We start from the raw sequence: 16,191 nt of genomic DNA on the forward strand, positions 1-16,191 counted from the left end.
TATATAATCATGATTTAGAACACAAATACTTTGTAGATTTCTTTTTCTTATTTTGTTAGTAAAATTTGAACTATTTACAATCAAAACTATTTACAATTATGACCTATTTACCTATAATATGTTATACTCACTATTTTCAGCTTTTAATTTTTTCCTGATATAAGATTTTTGATATCCTGATGTTCTAGAAACAGGAGAACTAACTAAAAAATTATTCTATTTACTAAGAATAGTAAAGAATTTTACTATTTATAAAAGGAATACAAATCAAATTCAGACACAGCTTTTCTTTTTGTTCCAGTTAAGAATTTAAAAAAATATATATAACTTTTTAATTAATAATGACATCTATAGAATAATAATATATTATTTATATAAAACAAATACTCACCACAGTAAGACGCCATCTTGTGAAAAAAAAATTTATTATACCCAAAATCGTTAGAAAAATGATATTCCTAACTAAATATATAAATAATTGTTAATATATTAAGATTTTGAGGTGAAAAGAAAATTCCTTTAGAATAGTATCAACACTCTACTCTATACAATACTCTACAGGACTATTATTCCTTATAGTCAAACATATCCATTCCTTTTCGAAATTTAGTCTTCATAGTTGCATAATTAAAAAATATGTGACTATAAGGAATAATAGTACTATGAGATGGGGAAACACCCCGAAGTATTGTTCAAGTAAATATAGAATATTTTTAATAGGATGTCTCTTTCATTTCAACATCTTAATATATAAAGAATAAAAAACTTCCTGGGGAATAAAATAAAGAATAATTGTAAATGTTTAATAAAAAAAATACAATTATTGAAAACTATTAAATATCTCTGGAATGAAGAGTCCAAACAGGAAACAGACTTTACTGTTTGATTTACAAACTCTTTTTGATGATCGGGTAAGCATTTTTACTTGCCATGGCTGATTATACCTCCACCACCTCCAATTGAACCAAGCTGGAATTGGGCTAGTCCGATGACATATATGCATGCCATCCATGGGTGGCTGAATGACACACATGTATGCAATACGCTACTAATGTATTAATTACTTTATTATTAACTGTATGCTTTATTTTAATGTTAAAAAATGTTTATAAATAAAAAGTCATATAATAATTAAAGAAAATGATAGGTGGGTGATACTTGTCAGCTGCTTGACTACTCCAGGACTAATATCCATCTGATTAGTATATTTAAGAATATTATTTGGGAAACAATAATATTTTTAGCCAATATATTTTTTCCTTGCAATAATGTGTTGAGTATTATTTCTTTCTTGATACCATTTTTTTTTTCTCTTTTTTAAAGGAAAGACAAGGGTTATGATAGGGATGTCAGGTAGTACTGAAAATATTGTAACACAAGAAAATAAGGTTTCTACATCTACAGCATCTGTAACAAGCACATCATCCAGTTCTACTGCTTCCTCTTCACTCGTTACGCTAAGGCAGCAGCCTGTCATCGGTCCAAGACCGCAGTCGCTGCTCTCTTCCCTCAAATCAATCACTGCTAGTCAGTCAGCCGAATCTGTTACTATATCTCTCAAACAATGGAATGAACTTCTGGAAAGAGTGAGTATATCTTTATTTAATATTTGTATTATTAATATATTTTATATAGTATTTTATTTATGATGTATAAAAAAGATATAAATCATCTATATTGATTGAAACTTCGAATAAATTTTGAAACAATACAAGTTGCAGTTTATTGCCTAGGCTCAGTTTAGTGTTCAATACAATACAAATATTCCAACAAATACTTACAAAAAGTAACTTAAATTGAACACCAGTAGTTATTTATATACAAAGATAAAGTCTCAGACTCACCAGTGTAGGTTTGTTGGTAATTAGTAAAAGTTACTACCTTCAACAAATCTTCAAAACACATTATATTTGATCATCGACAATGCAACATTGCACATGTAACAATCACAATTAGAATTGCATCATACATTTCTTCTGAAGAGATTTTACAGCTGTCGTTGTTGCCAGCATCCTACGGGGTTGTTATAATATAATTGGGGGTCAATGAATCCCAATGCTATTCAATCAGAAATTATTGACAGTAATTCAGTTAGTGTGTATGATTTTCTTCTTCTTTCTCATCCTCCTTAAGTGCCTTTCAGCGTTGAGGAGCCTCTAGCCACTTGGTCCACACATCTCAGTCTATGGCAAGCATCTTCATCTGAGCCAGCGTTTTCCCTCTTTCCACACCTAGTCGTTGGATATGTTCCATATAGCTCCTTCTAGGTCGTCTGCCTCATGGTTTTCTACCAGTCTGCCTCGCCTCTATACATTTTCTTGGCACTCTGTCTTCTCCCATTCTACAGACATGTCCATACCATTGGAGCTGTCAGTGTTCAATCACTGATTTTACTGAGAGGATCTAAAGTTCTTCTCTTACTCTTTCATTCCTTATCCTTTCCAGAGAAAATGGCTTTGACTCTCGGCTATTGATACGCACTATTCCTTTAGTGCTTTGATAGATTGATTTAATCGCTTCCAGGTTTGTGGGAATTCTTTTGGCTCTAAGTGCCCTCCAGATTTCATATCGGGGTACTGAATCGAAGGCAGCTTTTAGGTCTAAAAAAGCTATGTAATTGCTCTGATATCTATCCCGTGCCTTTTCTACGATAGTTCTGAGAGCAAGTATGTGATCCTGTCTTCCAGGTCGGAATCCGGCCTGGTCTCCTTCTAGTTTGGCTCTATCAGTGTTACTGATATAATATTAATATGTTTTTTTTTTAAAATTTTTTGAGGTTAATCACTTCCATTTTTGAATAATTATTTATTATTTATTCATGATATTGTACAACGTTTCGGGACCACCGTCCCATATTCATGCACTATAAAAACCTCATGATTTCATATGGGAAATCATGTCAACCATTTGTGCATCTTCACTTCCCTCTGGCACAGCCATCACTTTTACATTTTTTACTACCTCCGAAACGTTGTACAATATCACGAATAAATAATAAGTAATTCATTCAAAAATGGAAGTGATTAACCTCAAAAAATTTTTAAAAGAATTGACTCACCAGACTTCCTGGAGAGACAATCCAGAATATTAATATGATATTATATTCCCAGTCCTTCGGAATGATCTTGCTGTCCTATATCTTTTGAAAAAGTGCTTTCAGTGATTTTGTCATTTCATTACCTCCATATTTGATAAATTCTGGAAAATCCCATCTCTGCCTGGTTGCTTTACCTAGCTTCCCTTTCTATATCTTCCTCCTATATCATATCATATATTCTCCTTCCTCCTGAGTGTTTGCTAACTCTTCTTCAGGGGATCTTATGGGGTCAGAGAACTGCATAGAATAGTGTTGTCTTCATCTATCCAAGATCTTTTCTGGGTCTGAGATTATATGCCCGCTTTCATCTTTTGTTTTTCTGATCTCTTTGGAAGTTTTACCCTTAAGTACTCTTAGTACTTAATAAGTAATCTTTTTTCCAAATTGCATATTTCCATATTCTCTCTGTAATCCCTATCAAGCCATTTTCCGAATTCCTACCACAACTTCTTCTTGGTCTCTCTTACAATACGTTTAGTATCATTTCTCCACTTAACATACTCTTCCCATTTTCGTGGTGTCTGATTCCGCAGATAAGCCATCCATATTTCTTTCTTTCTGTGGACCAATTCTCGGACTTCTTCGTTCCACCATTTGGTGCATTTGAGTCTAGTGTTTATTTTCTTCACTCCACATATAGACCTTGCTGATTCAAGTATGCTATCTTTCATATACTTCTAGATTTCTTCCACAGATCCATTTTGGTCAAATCTGTTATGATTTTCTTTTGAGGTATTATTTGTAATTAAATATAGTAAGTAAATGTCATATAGGACTAATAATTTAATTATAAGTAATTTTTAGATGAACATAAATAGTATTCTATAATATCTGCAACTTTTTACTACGGCTTTTCTTATTTTTAATTGCAATCTAAAGCTTATACATGGTTCAATCTGGTTTCAGTCCTAATAGATCAATTTGGACTGTTTTGAGAAATAATAAATTGAATGTGGAGCTCTGAAGTAAATTTAGACTGATACTAATGGGAAATCTTTTTCAATTAAGAACTTTAATACAAATGGAAAAATATAATGGAGAACATTTTAATAAATCAGGTCAATAAAAGTACATAAATAACAGAAAAACTATTTATTTGTAATTGACCTCACGCCTCACCATGCAGGGCTGATCTGATCACTTCTATCACTTCTTGATTCTACTTTCTGGACTCAGCCCTGATGAAGCCTTGCAAAGTGAGACGAAACATCGGTTTGCTAATAAATTGTTTTTTCTGCTATTTTTGATATGGTGAGAAAATAGTCAAGGGTGTCGTCAACAAAGATACACAAATGAGCAAAACTTATTTATTTGTGCCAACGTTTCAACCTGAATTTCAGGGCTGAAAAAAAAATGAGATATAACCATCTTCTTCTCACAGAAGGTCAACTATTAATACCTTATTTTGCTATTTTTGTTTCTTTTTTTGACTGCAACTCGGACCATCTTTCTACATTAGAACATTATAGTTTTTATTTCTTTCACACCTCTTATTTTTTTATCTAATATCTTTTCTATTTTTTTTTAATCACTTGTATAGGTATCATCTTTAGAATCCAATTTTGAATCACAAATTGTTGCTCTTACTAAGGCTGTGAAAGATTTGACTGGGATGTTAGAAGACGAAACCCACAGGAGGGTCGCGATGCAACAAGAACTGGATAAATTAACGGATCTTGTCACTCAAGTTTGAATGGAGCCCTTATTTTTATTTCTTTTTTTTTATTATTAATTTTGTATATATTTTTTATTTTTAGCTTCAGGGTAAATATTTTTCTTATTTTATCGGTGTATGAGATACATCAAGGCAGGTATTAACTTTTTAATATTTTATTTATGTATATATAATGTATTCCAATGAACTGCGTACTTATTCTCCCCTCCCTATTAACTAATTTAATTGTATATTTTGATTATAGTTTCTGTTAGATTGGGAAATAAATTTTTTGTTCCCATTTTGGCCATATTGCATTGTATGCAAGTCTCTCACTTTTATATGACTTTAAAAAAATAAATAAGTTTACTATGAAGATTACTGTTTGTTATTCTTATCTAATAAGTAATAATTTAAATTAAAAAAAAAAAAGACTTGAATTATATATATCGGGTATGCTGATCGATACCTTGGTCTGGATTGAAATTTTAAAAACTATCGCAGTTTAAGGGACTGATTATTGAAAATCTATTTTTTCAACTGCAGATATTTTCTCTGGAAAAATAAGGAATATAGAAATTTTGCATGTTTGATACTTTTTGGGGTTGAAATTACATGTTCATATATTTGTATTGTACACAATACAGTACAGTTTTAGCAATCTGGCAAGTATTGGATGAGGTTTAATCATAAAAGCATGTTTAAATTATAAAAACTAATTAAATTCTCAGTTATCTGAATTGTTGGAACTGGCTGGATGCTGAACTGGTATTATAAATTAATAAAAAAAAATCATTAATATTAAAGTAAAATTATTGCTTTTGTTTTACAAATATACTTTGATATTAAAGTATTTGAAATTGAAAATATTTTCTTTTAAATAAGTTTATTTATTATTTTCTTATCATGTGATCTATTTCAATTGTTGATTTATTTCTGTTATGTTTATTATGGATTATATCCATTGCAAGATTGATCTTATCAGGTTTTGAATAATCTCTTTTGAGAATAATCAATTTTTACATCCATCATCAAAGCAACTGTTTTGTAAGTGATTGTAGTAAAGTTTGGCTTAAACTTCCAAAGATGTTCTGTAGTATCCAATGATAACGATACTAAGCATCAGATTTTATTCTTTATTATTTTATCCTGGTGACAGGAAAGAATGCCAACTTTTTTTTCTCTCTTGGTATTTTGAATTTTCTTTCTTTGTGTCAGTATAATAAAAAAAATTGAAACTTACGTTTGTGGAGTATCTTCGTTAAGCCAACATGATACTCTTTCTTATGCTCCTTTGTTATTGGAAGTGAAAGTCATATCACCATTGTTACTTTTTCATTTATTATCTTTCACTTTTTGCATCAAATTCCTCACCAGACCTTTCTGCAGCATCATTTTTTTTTTTTTTTTTTTTTAGGTTTTACTGTTTTTAACCTAGTCATTCTTGTATTAGTTACTGGTGCTATTTCCTCTTCGGTTGGAGAAATTTGGTTGCAATTGTTTAAATTTGATTGAGGCTGGTCCTTTGGTTTACCTATTTTAGATCTAGTGGCCCTTTGTAGAGGAATAGGAACTTCAACTGAAGAGAATTTTACTTTTTCTTATAATGAGGAAACATGCTTTTCCTTTTACTATTGGTTTATTAAATTAGGTTGACCGTTCCTTTACTGGAGAATCTTCAGCTTTTGGTTAACAAAAACAATAATAAATAAATGTCAGAATAATGAAAACTCATAACAATTTATTATTTTATTTTATTTTATATATATATATATATATATATATATATAGAGAGAGAGAGAGAGAGAGAGAGAGAGAGAGAGATTTTGTTTTGTTTTTTCTAAACTGAAGTTAAGATAACCTATTACTAATGCCAAATTGCTGAGCTGTACTGTATATTCATTTCGATATAATAAATTAATTGTTTCCCCATTTTTAGATTAGATGCCAATTTTCTATAAGTGCCACACTAGTTATAGTAAGTTTATTTATATTGAATAAATTAATTGGGAAATGCTAGTATTTAAATTAATGTTAAATTTATACGTTATTCGTCCATGTAGTTAAAATAAAAAAAAAGGTGCTTAGTGCAATTTCATAAAACTTAAAGTCTGTTAGGGAAACTATATTTTGCTTCATTTAAAAGAGAGAAAAAAACATTTTTAAAAAAAGCTAAGATTTTGAACTAGATTTTTATATATTGCAATGTATTTATATTAAAAGAGAAGTGTCATCCCACTTGCTCGTTATATTTTAGATTTTTTATGGAAATATATGTTTAGATTTTACATGCAAAATATGTGAAATTACTATGGTGATAATTATTATGATTACTATTATTACTTATGAATTTTTGTATCCTATAAATATTTTTCATAGTTTTACGCAACGAAATATATAATCAAATAAATCATGATCAAATGAAGACATTTTATGGTTATGTATAAAGGAAGTTTTGTAAATAGATAACTCTCTCATTTGAACAGTTTATATGGTTACATTTTTTTTTTTTTACTATAGATCAAATTAATAATTTTTTTTTTTAATTTTTGCTTTATATGCTGCAGAAGTAAGGTATTAATTATTTTTTTAACCTGCTCCAATGATGAAAGTTGTTTATATGTGTAAGAAAAAAAAATTGTTGAAATATGTCAAAAATATATATTTTTTGCTGTTGAATGCTGTGGTTGATTTTCAAGAATTTTCAGATGTTATTAATTATTAAGTAAAATTTACATTCCATTTTAAAGGACAATCTGTACATTCCCTTTTTTGAAAAACGATTTTTCAAAATTTACTGTGAATAAAGATTTTTTTTTAATATTAGCTTAATGTTAATTATTATTGTTGTAAATAATAAACTTGCATGTCACCTTGTTTTATATTTTGTTTTAACAAGTTTATAATTTTGTTTTCAATGACATAGCTCATATAAAAGAACACCACCTTAATCCTTGTAAACTATTGATATGTAAGAAAAAAATGATATATATATATATTTTGTTTTGTAAATAGTTCAATTGGATTTTCAATTCATTACTTCTCATTTTGATCTAACTCTCTATGGCCCAACATTAGACATGATAGTCGTTAGTTAATAAATATTTGGAAATATATTTTTTTAAATATAATCATTAAATCATGGATAGATGTACTTACTTGACCTATAAGTATAGCAGAATCGAATGAAATGATTTCATTTTATGTTTATAGTGGCTATCAGTTTGTATCGACATGTGCAATTACATTTGTGAAAAGCTAGGTATAAAACTTATTGTAATACATAAGTTTATCTCTTTTGTTAAAAAAATTATAACTATTACCGCATATAAAAAATATTTGTTTATAAAGCAAAGGATTACGACTTAAATAAAATTTATGAAATGGAAAGATATTTATTTTATAATGATTCAAAAAGAAAAATTGAAAATCTACTCTTTAAAAAAAAAAAATAAGATAACTTAAACATTGACTGATGATTTTTTTGCTAGTAATTTAAGAGACTGAATGCTTTGTGGTTTGAATCTTCCAAAATGTATCGTAAAAAAATTTGTTGGAAGTATGAAATATTTTGTTTTCATTTACGTTAGGTGTAACCTTATTCATGACAAGCAGTGAAAAAAAAAATGGGTTTTTTCTCTTTATTTTAATGTAAATAAACACTATTAGAAAAAAAAATGGTATAGCTTCATTTCTATGGATTATACAGAAAAAATGTATGAAATTAGGCATCATTTTTTATAGACCAAAAAATCAGATAGATCAGTTCAACAAGAATATTTTTTAATTAAAAAAATATGATTAAGTATTTAAACAACAGAGTTGTGAATTTTATCTGGTTTGTTCTTTCTTGTTTAACGGCACAAAACTTCTTTGGTCATCAACGCTGTTTATTTATTATATTTTATTTGGTTTCTCAATGTTGACTGGATTCCTTGAACTTTTATTGACATTAGCTCATTGTTTAATTATTCAAATTCTAACTTTTTTTTTTGTCACTACTGTAGTACCAACCATTATCTAAGAGGTCAAACTGTTGATTGTTGTTCATTTGTGACTTATTTAGAGGGTTAAACATTCAACAAATTGATGCTCTATTAGTTTTGTCAAAGTTAGATGTCAATCTCTTTAGAAATTGATGCAAACATATGTGAAATACCTGGATAGCCACTACTATCAGATTGAAGCATTTTTCAGGTGCTGGGAATGGTTTCGAGGCAGAATTGTATAGATGACCACTTTTTTCATCATATTTGTGTATCTTTAATAAAATAAAATTAATCATTGTACTAAGAAATTTTAAAAAACATCTTTCAACTGCATTTAGTAGAAATATCGAACTGAGTTAATTATTGATATATTTATAAGTTGCAAAAACTTATTTAATACACCTTTTACTGCTTTACAATGCCCTCAGACTTACTGTTTAATTTAACTTTTTTTTATTTTGCTGGTAGTTGTAGTTTCAGAGAAAATATGTCTGTAGTTTTACTAAATCTTTTATTTTAAATATACTATTGTGTATGTAAGGAAGACAATAAAATGTTTATTTGTTTCAATTATATTATAATACATAGATATTTTTTATTATAGTATATTTTGAACGATATATATATTGTAACTTTGTGTTCCTTTGCCCTGTACTTAAATCTTTATTCAAATTATTACTTAATTATTAGTTACGAAACTTCTACAGAATTCAATATTTAAATGACTAACAATTATTTATTATATGGCCTATGAATAAAACTTTCAACACATGCAAATTATTTGTATTTATTCATCTTCTATTATTATTATTGATTTGTACTTTATCATTGAACAAGCTGTATATCATGTTGAGTTATGTGCGAACTAATCATTTACATCTAGGATTTGTCAAATTTACTTTTTTTTTTTTTTGTTGCTTTTCATAAGACAGTTGAATCTCTATAATTTGTCATGAAAAGTGTATGTAAAAATTATGAAAACTGTAAGTTATTTATTGGAAGATTGCTAATTGACCGTTTGTAATAATAAAAGGGAAATGGTCTGGGTGTGGTCAAAGAAATATTCAACAAGTGATTAAACTATTTATATTGAGCCAACGTTTCGCCCCGCGTTGCAGGGCTAAAAAAGATACAAACACTTAAATGATGTAAACATAATAATATACCTGTACATCTTTTTAATTTTTCATTTACTTTATTAATTTATGTTTACATCATTTAAGTGTTTGTAAATCTTTTCTAGCCCTGCAATGTGGGGCGAAACGTTGGCTCAATATAAATTGTTTAATGAATATTTGAGTTTTTCTTTGGCCACACCCAGTCCACCTTCCTTTTATTGTAAGTTATTTATCTACTCTTGAGGAATGTTTCCTTTCTTAAGCTGCTATATTCTATATATAGGTTAGTTTCAGTTAATTAAGATTAATTTAAGTCTGCTGTGATTTTCTCTGGTCATGTTTCTATAGTTTAGATGATTTATTTATTTCATTTTTTATTAAAATTCAAAAAAATTTATATCATGTAGTGCTTCTCAAGTGATTGTAATGACTGAGTACTTTCTTTCTCCATTCTGTTCTTAATTTCTAGTGTATAGCAATTTAAATATACTACATAAATTTTGTGAAAAAATTTAGTTCATTATGTATTTATAAATTGTTTTATTCATTTAGTTATGGTGGGGGAGGTATTTTTCCAAATCAAAAAGTTATAATATTGTAATTGGTCTAAAAACTCCTTTGGCCTCTAATTTAGTCATACTTTTTCACGTACTAATGAAATGTTTTGTTTTATTTTTTCCCAATATTCTAGTATTTTTTAATATTAAAACTTACTTTACAATTAAACAAATCAAATACTAAAAACTTGAACTAGCTTATAAGTAAAATCACGGGCACTTCAGAAAAAATATATTTTAATATTCAATAATTTCTTACAACCTAAACATTTTGATACTGGACCTAGTCTACTGGGCTTAATGGTGCAGGGATTAATTTAAAAACCAAGTTTAGTAGTATACAACAATTTATCTTAATTATTTAATAACAAAATAAAAATTATGTATCAAAGACATCATGAAAAATAAGTTCAGAAAGATTAAGCATAATTTTATTGGAAACCAAAAGGCCAATTTTTTTTTTTTTCAGATGCCGACAAATTATAGAGAGCCTACTGTTTTTTTTTTTATTTCTTTTTGAGTTTAAAGTTTTATTGTACTGATCAACACAAATGAAAATATAGAGATTATTATATTTCATATTGTTTAAATTTTATGGAGAACATTTTTTTATAGTTTATTTCTAAGAAATAATGTTCTACTCGTTGGTATAGTTTCTTACATTTTTCACTAACTAATTATCTGATTATTCTTAAGATTTACAAAATTCGTCTCATGTAAAATTTTTAGCGGCCATGTTTAATTTTATTGTCTTTTTGTGAATCTGCTTAAGCATTAGGGTGATAATTGGGGTATATTCTCTATTTTGTAGATAAAATAGATTCAGTTTATTTTAGCCGAACCATTGTTGCTTACAGATTGACCCTTAAAAGACCAAGCTACTTGTGGCCTATCAGCAGATTTTTTTTTTTCGAATGAAGAAGTACTTTTAATATTGTAATAAATCTGTTGGTACGCCTATCTCTAAGCTATGTTTACAGATTGTAATCTATGTCTGTGTTTATAGATTTTGTAATAAATAGAAGTGGCCTTTTAACTTATCCAAAAAAACAACAATATATTGTAAAAATATGAAGTCAGTATTAATGTTATTAAGTCTATTAATAAATACCCTTTGTTAAAAACTATGTTTTTGTTTTTTTATTAAATCTGTTTATTATTCCCTTGAAAATTTTAATGCTAGATATTTAACATTTAATGTTAGATATTTTTGTTGGGATCGTTAATGGAAAGGTTTGCTGTAAAAAGGTTTTTTTTTTCTCTTTTGAATTATTTAGTAGCCTTCCAACTTCAACCTCCTATTTTTTATTAATTTTACTTAACCAAAATATTTCTTCGTTTGTTTTGGACTGTCTGCCATTTCCAGGTGTAGCTTCTAAAAATATCTTTGAAGTTTTTTTAATGATTGTATTAATTTTGTTATATTTAAAGGTTATTGATTATCTTGAAAAATAGCCAAAACTCATCTCCTATATAATTAAATATTTTATTATTGATAATTTTGCATACCTTTTTCCAATTTTTTTTTATCTTGTATTTCTTCTTTTTACTAATTTGTTTTTTTCACAGCTTTTAATAAATATTTAATGGTCACTTTTTGAGTGATTTGTAATCAAAATTTTGTTATATTTTAAACTTTAACTGAAACACACTTATTATTATTAACTGCCCACTATATATTTATCTAATATTTTATTCTATAAAACAAAATATATTATTTTATCTATGAAATATAAAATAATATAAATATGTAGTGGGCAGTTGATAATAATAAATGTATTTTGGCTGCAGTCTAAAATATAACAAAATTTTGATTAGAAATCACAAAAAGTGGCCTTTAAATAATCAAGTCTTTATGGAGTCATGCATTTAGTTTTTAAAGGGCCATATATTTAGTCTTTAAAGGGTATATGTATAGTATTTATAGGATCATATTTATAATCTTTATAGTACCGTATTTATAGTCCATATAGAGCCACATATATAGTCTTTATTGGACCATATGTATAATCTTTATAGGGCTATATCTATTTTCTTTATAGGAATGATCCTATAATATGAATATATAATCTTTATAGGACCTTATATATTGTCTTTATAGGGTCATTACATATAGTCTTTATGGAGTATTTACATTTACATTATTATGGACTATTTACATTTAGTCCTTAAAGGGCCTTATATATATATATATATATAGTCTTTATAGGACTATATGTATAATCTTTATAGGGCCGTATGTATGGTCTATATATGACCTTGTAGTCTTTATAGGGTCATTACATATTTGGAGTCATACATATTATACATTTTTGGTAAAGGGCCATATATATAGTCTTTATAGGACCATATGTATAATCTTTATAGAGCTAGACCTATTGTCTTTAGAGGATCATATGTATAATCTTTATAGGACCGTATTTATAGTCTATATAGGGCCATATGTATAGTCTTTATAGGGCCATATGTATAGTCTTTATAGGGTCTATACGTATAGTGAAGACTATTCTTTCATTTAAAGTTTTAAATGAATAAAATATATTAGTGATAATTTTTTTCGGTATATAGTTTTTTCTAAAAGTTGATAGATGGTTTATTTTTTGGCTAAAAAGAGGTAGCTCTTTAGGAGGTGGCAGCATAAATAAAATTTATGTTAAATTGTCTGGAAGTTTTATTTTTGACTCAAAATATTGTCATATTATGTAGACAAAATTGAGAAAATGGATCAAAAATAATTTTTTATTTTTCTAAGTTATAATTTTGAATTTTTAGCCTTAGTCACTGCTTTCCTTTTTACAGCAAACTCTTCTTTCTATTGACAAACAATAATTATTTGTTTCATACATGTTTACAGTTGTCATTCCATTGTACCATTTAAGACAATATAGAAGAGATTTATTGTCTATAAAAGTTAACAGCTGTTAATTTTTTATGTTCTAATATTTCATCTGTCAATTGTATGATGTCAAAACAGTCCTATAGTTATAAAGACCCAAATTTTTAGTATTTTAAATTACTCCAATTTTCTTTTTCTGAATATATTTTTGTAAAATTTCTGATTCAATCTGAAAAATACCCCTTTTTATGATGTAATAATGCCTTAGATGCAATCATTTGAATTAATCATTGAATTTAGGATTTTCTAATTTCATAAAAAGGTTAATTTTTTAGACCTTTTTGGTTACACTACATAAATTTAGGTTAGAGCATTTCAACTTATCAGTGTAAAGAAGTGTTTACTCTAGATTCAGATAAAATAATGGGCATTGACTCTCCCCCTCTCCTCATTAAAACGCTTTCAAAAGTAGCACTTTTAGAACCTAAACCATTCTCCATTAAGAACCATTGTATCTTATTGTGGTGATTGCCATGATATTGGTTATCCTTAATACTTTCAATAAACAAAAATATATGGAATAAAAGTTTGTGTGCCCAGCTGGCAAAATAGTAATGGTTCTAAAAAGATCCTTCCAATATTTCTAAAAATCATTAAAAATTCTGCAATAGTTTATTTATTATAATAAATAAACACTGTTTTTTGTAGTTTTACTAATAATATTTCTTTTTTTGTTTTATTTTAGTTTAACTTTGTAAATAATTTAACTATGATTCAAAGAGCATTAGGAGATTTGTTTTCGAAAAACTAGTAAAAATTGATCAGATTTCCATATGAATCTTCTCAAAATAAATTTAAAAACACATTTTTCATTACAGGGTGCTCCATTTGGTGGCGCACATAGGTGGAAGGGGATTAGCTGAAATCATATATATATATTTTTTTTTTTGTACTTTAAGGAGACTAAATGTTTTCTGCATCTTCATAAATTACTGTGTTTAAACATATGGAAACTATTACAACTATTTTGAAAAGAAATGGCAGATGGTAATGATGAGCTCCATGAGTTATTGTGGGGTGGCCTGTGGTTGCTGGCACCTCCCAAAAATATTTTTTCATTATCTTAAAATGTCAAACCTCAAATTTTGAGGGTAGGTTATTTTTCTCTTGGCCCATTGTATAGACTCATTATTGAAAATAATAGAACTAAAAATAAATTTGAAAACCAAGTGTGTAAAAATATTATTTTCTCTCAAACATATATTCCCTAGGTGATGTTGCTCAGTGTTTAATTCACATCTTTGGATCTTGGAGGGTGGAGTATAATGGGGGAGGTAAGTTGGCAGGAAAAGTGAAGCCAAAGTAGGCAGGCCTTCTATTGTACCTGGGGCGAGGCAGAGAAGTTGGAACCAATCACTGGCTGCTTTCTGTTTCAGCTTAGATTACTGTGGTGAACATTCCTATTAACCTCAACGTAAACTAAGCACAGTGGGTGTGGCCTTTTTGGCTTCACTATTGGTTTGAAGGAGAGTAGGGTTGTGCCACTCTCTCCTCTCCCCCTCCTTGCTTTGGATAAAGGAAAAGTTCAATTTTTGACCATATAAATTGATTTAGTTTATGAGGCCAGTTATAAAAGTAGAGTTACTTATTTTTTAAAAGTATAAAATCATGTTCAATAATATTTATTGCATAGATTCTTTAATATTTACATTGATTTAATAGTTTAATACATCTTTTTTTCTTCATAGGTGGATCATCAGAGAAGATAATGACAGTTTTGTTTGTCCTTCGGGTTATGTATTCTAACCATAGTGGAAAGTTCGAGTATTCATTCCTTAGGACTGCCGCGAAATAAAAGTCAACCCGCCCAGTCTGGAATCGAACCTACACTGTTGCGGGTTCGAGATTGCTCAGGCGACGCCTTAACTCTCTCGACTATAACGGCCTCATCTCTGGTTTTGAATTGCAGTGCGATTTTTTTTAGGTATTTCACTATAAATCAGCTTACAGTGCGGTCCATAAAGTCCGGCAACACAGATTCGATCCCTTAATACGTCCCTAAAAATGATCGTGGATTGGAAGAAGAGTAATGCTATTGCGTGATTGTTGCCCGCTGATGTTGGCAGTTATAAATGACAAATTAATTTTTTTAAGTGTTCTGGTACAGCCGCCATTTTTATTTACCAAACTATACTTGACAGACTCATTAATTTTGATTAGTAACTATACAGTTTTCATTAAAGTAATAGTAAATTGGAGTGAAATAACCGACTTTTTCTCCCCTATTGGGCTCTTGGACTATTAGTGGAACATTCTGCTTTCGTCTTTCCTGTCAATAGAATTTAAAAAAGTTAAAGATAATGTTCGACGCTTTCACAGGGACATGGGGGAGGGGTACTTTTCTCGGCTTATAAAATGTCATTCCGTCTTTTAAAATTCATAGGCCGAAATGACAGCTATGTAGAAAAATTGACAAATGATCAACCTTTAAAATAATTTAAATATTATAAAAAATAAACGGAATTTAATATTTAAAAAAAAAATCGGAAACATTTCTTTAGAATTACCCTTGTACTTCAGTAGAATGATGTAACTAACTATATTCAGAGCCTTGGTTCATGATTGGTCTTAGATCAGAATAACCTTATTATCTAGAATTTAGAAAGTAATATAGCGTAGTATTCTTAGAAGACATCAGAATATTGTACACCGTGAAATAATAAAGTATACGATTATTGATTTTAAATGACAGAATGCAGTAATTAGCCATTTCTTTAATTACAATGAAAAATAAAGTTTGGAGAGAAAGAAAATAATGAAGTATTATCCATGCGACAGGCGAAACATCGATTTCATGCACTGCGGCAGAAAACTTACTGCACTGTAATGTGATATATTATGATTGATTTCTAAACCGAAGTACTCTGAAATACTTTAAGT

The 16,191-nt window shown here is 28.4% G+C and overlaps 1 protein-coding gene across 3 annotated transcripts in view; it reads left to right on the top strand.

Annotated features, from left to right (window-relative positions):
* cindr (CIN85 and CD2AP related) overlaps positions 1-11,542 on the top strand; it is a 62,646-nt gene extending 51,104 nt beyond the window's left edge. For all 3 annotated transcript variants that reach the window (XM_067053570.1, XM_067053571.1, XM_067053572.1), the window contains 2 exons: positions 1,324-1,586; positions 4,638-11,542. In XM_067053570.1, coding sequence (XP_066909671.1) covers positions 1,324-1,586; positions 4,638-4,790 — 416 coding nt within the window. In that variant the 3' untranslated portion in view covers positions 4,791-11,542. The remainder of the gene's footprint in view (positions 1-1,323; positions 1,587-4,637) is intronic.
* The last annotated feature ends 4,649 nt before the right edge of the window (positions 11,543-16,191 follow it).

Source organism: Halyomorpha halys, unplaced genomic scaffold, assembly GCF_000696795.3.
Source record: "Halyomorpha halys isolate HHAL.00 unplaced genomic scaffold, Hhal_1.1 Scaffold305.1, whole genome shotgun sequence".
Classification (NCBI taxonomy): domain Eukaryota; kingdom Metazoa; phylum Arthropoda; class Insecta; order Hemiptera; family Pentatomidae; genus Halyomorpha; species Halyomorpha halys.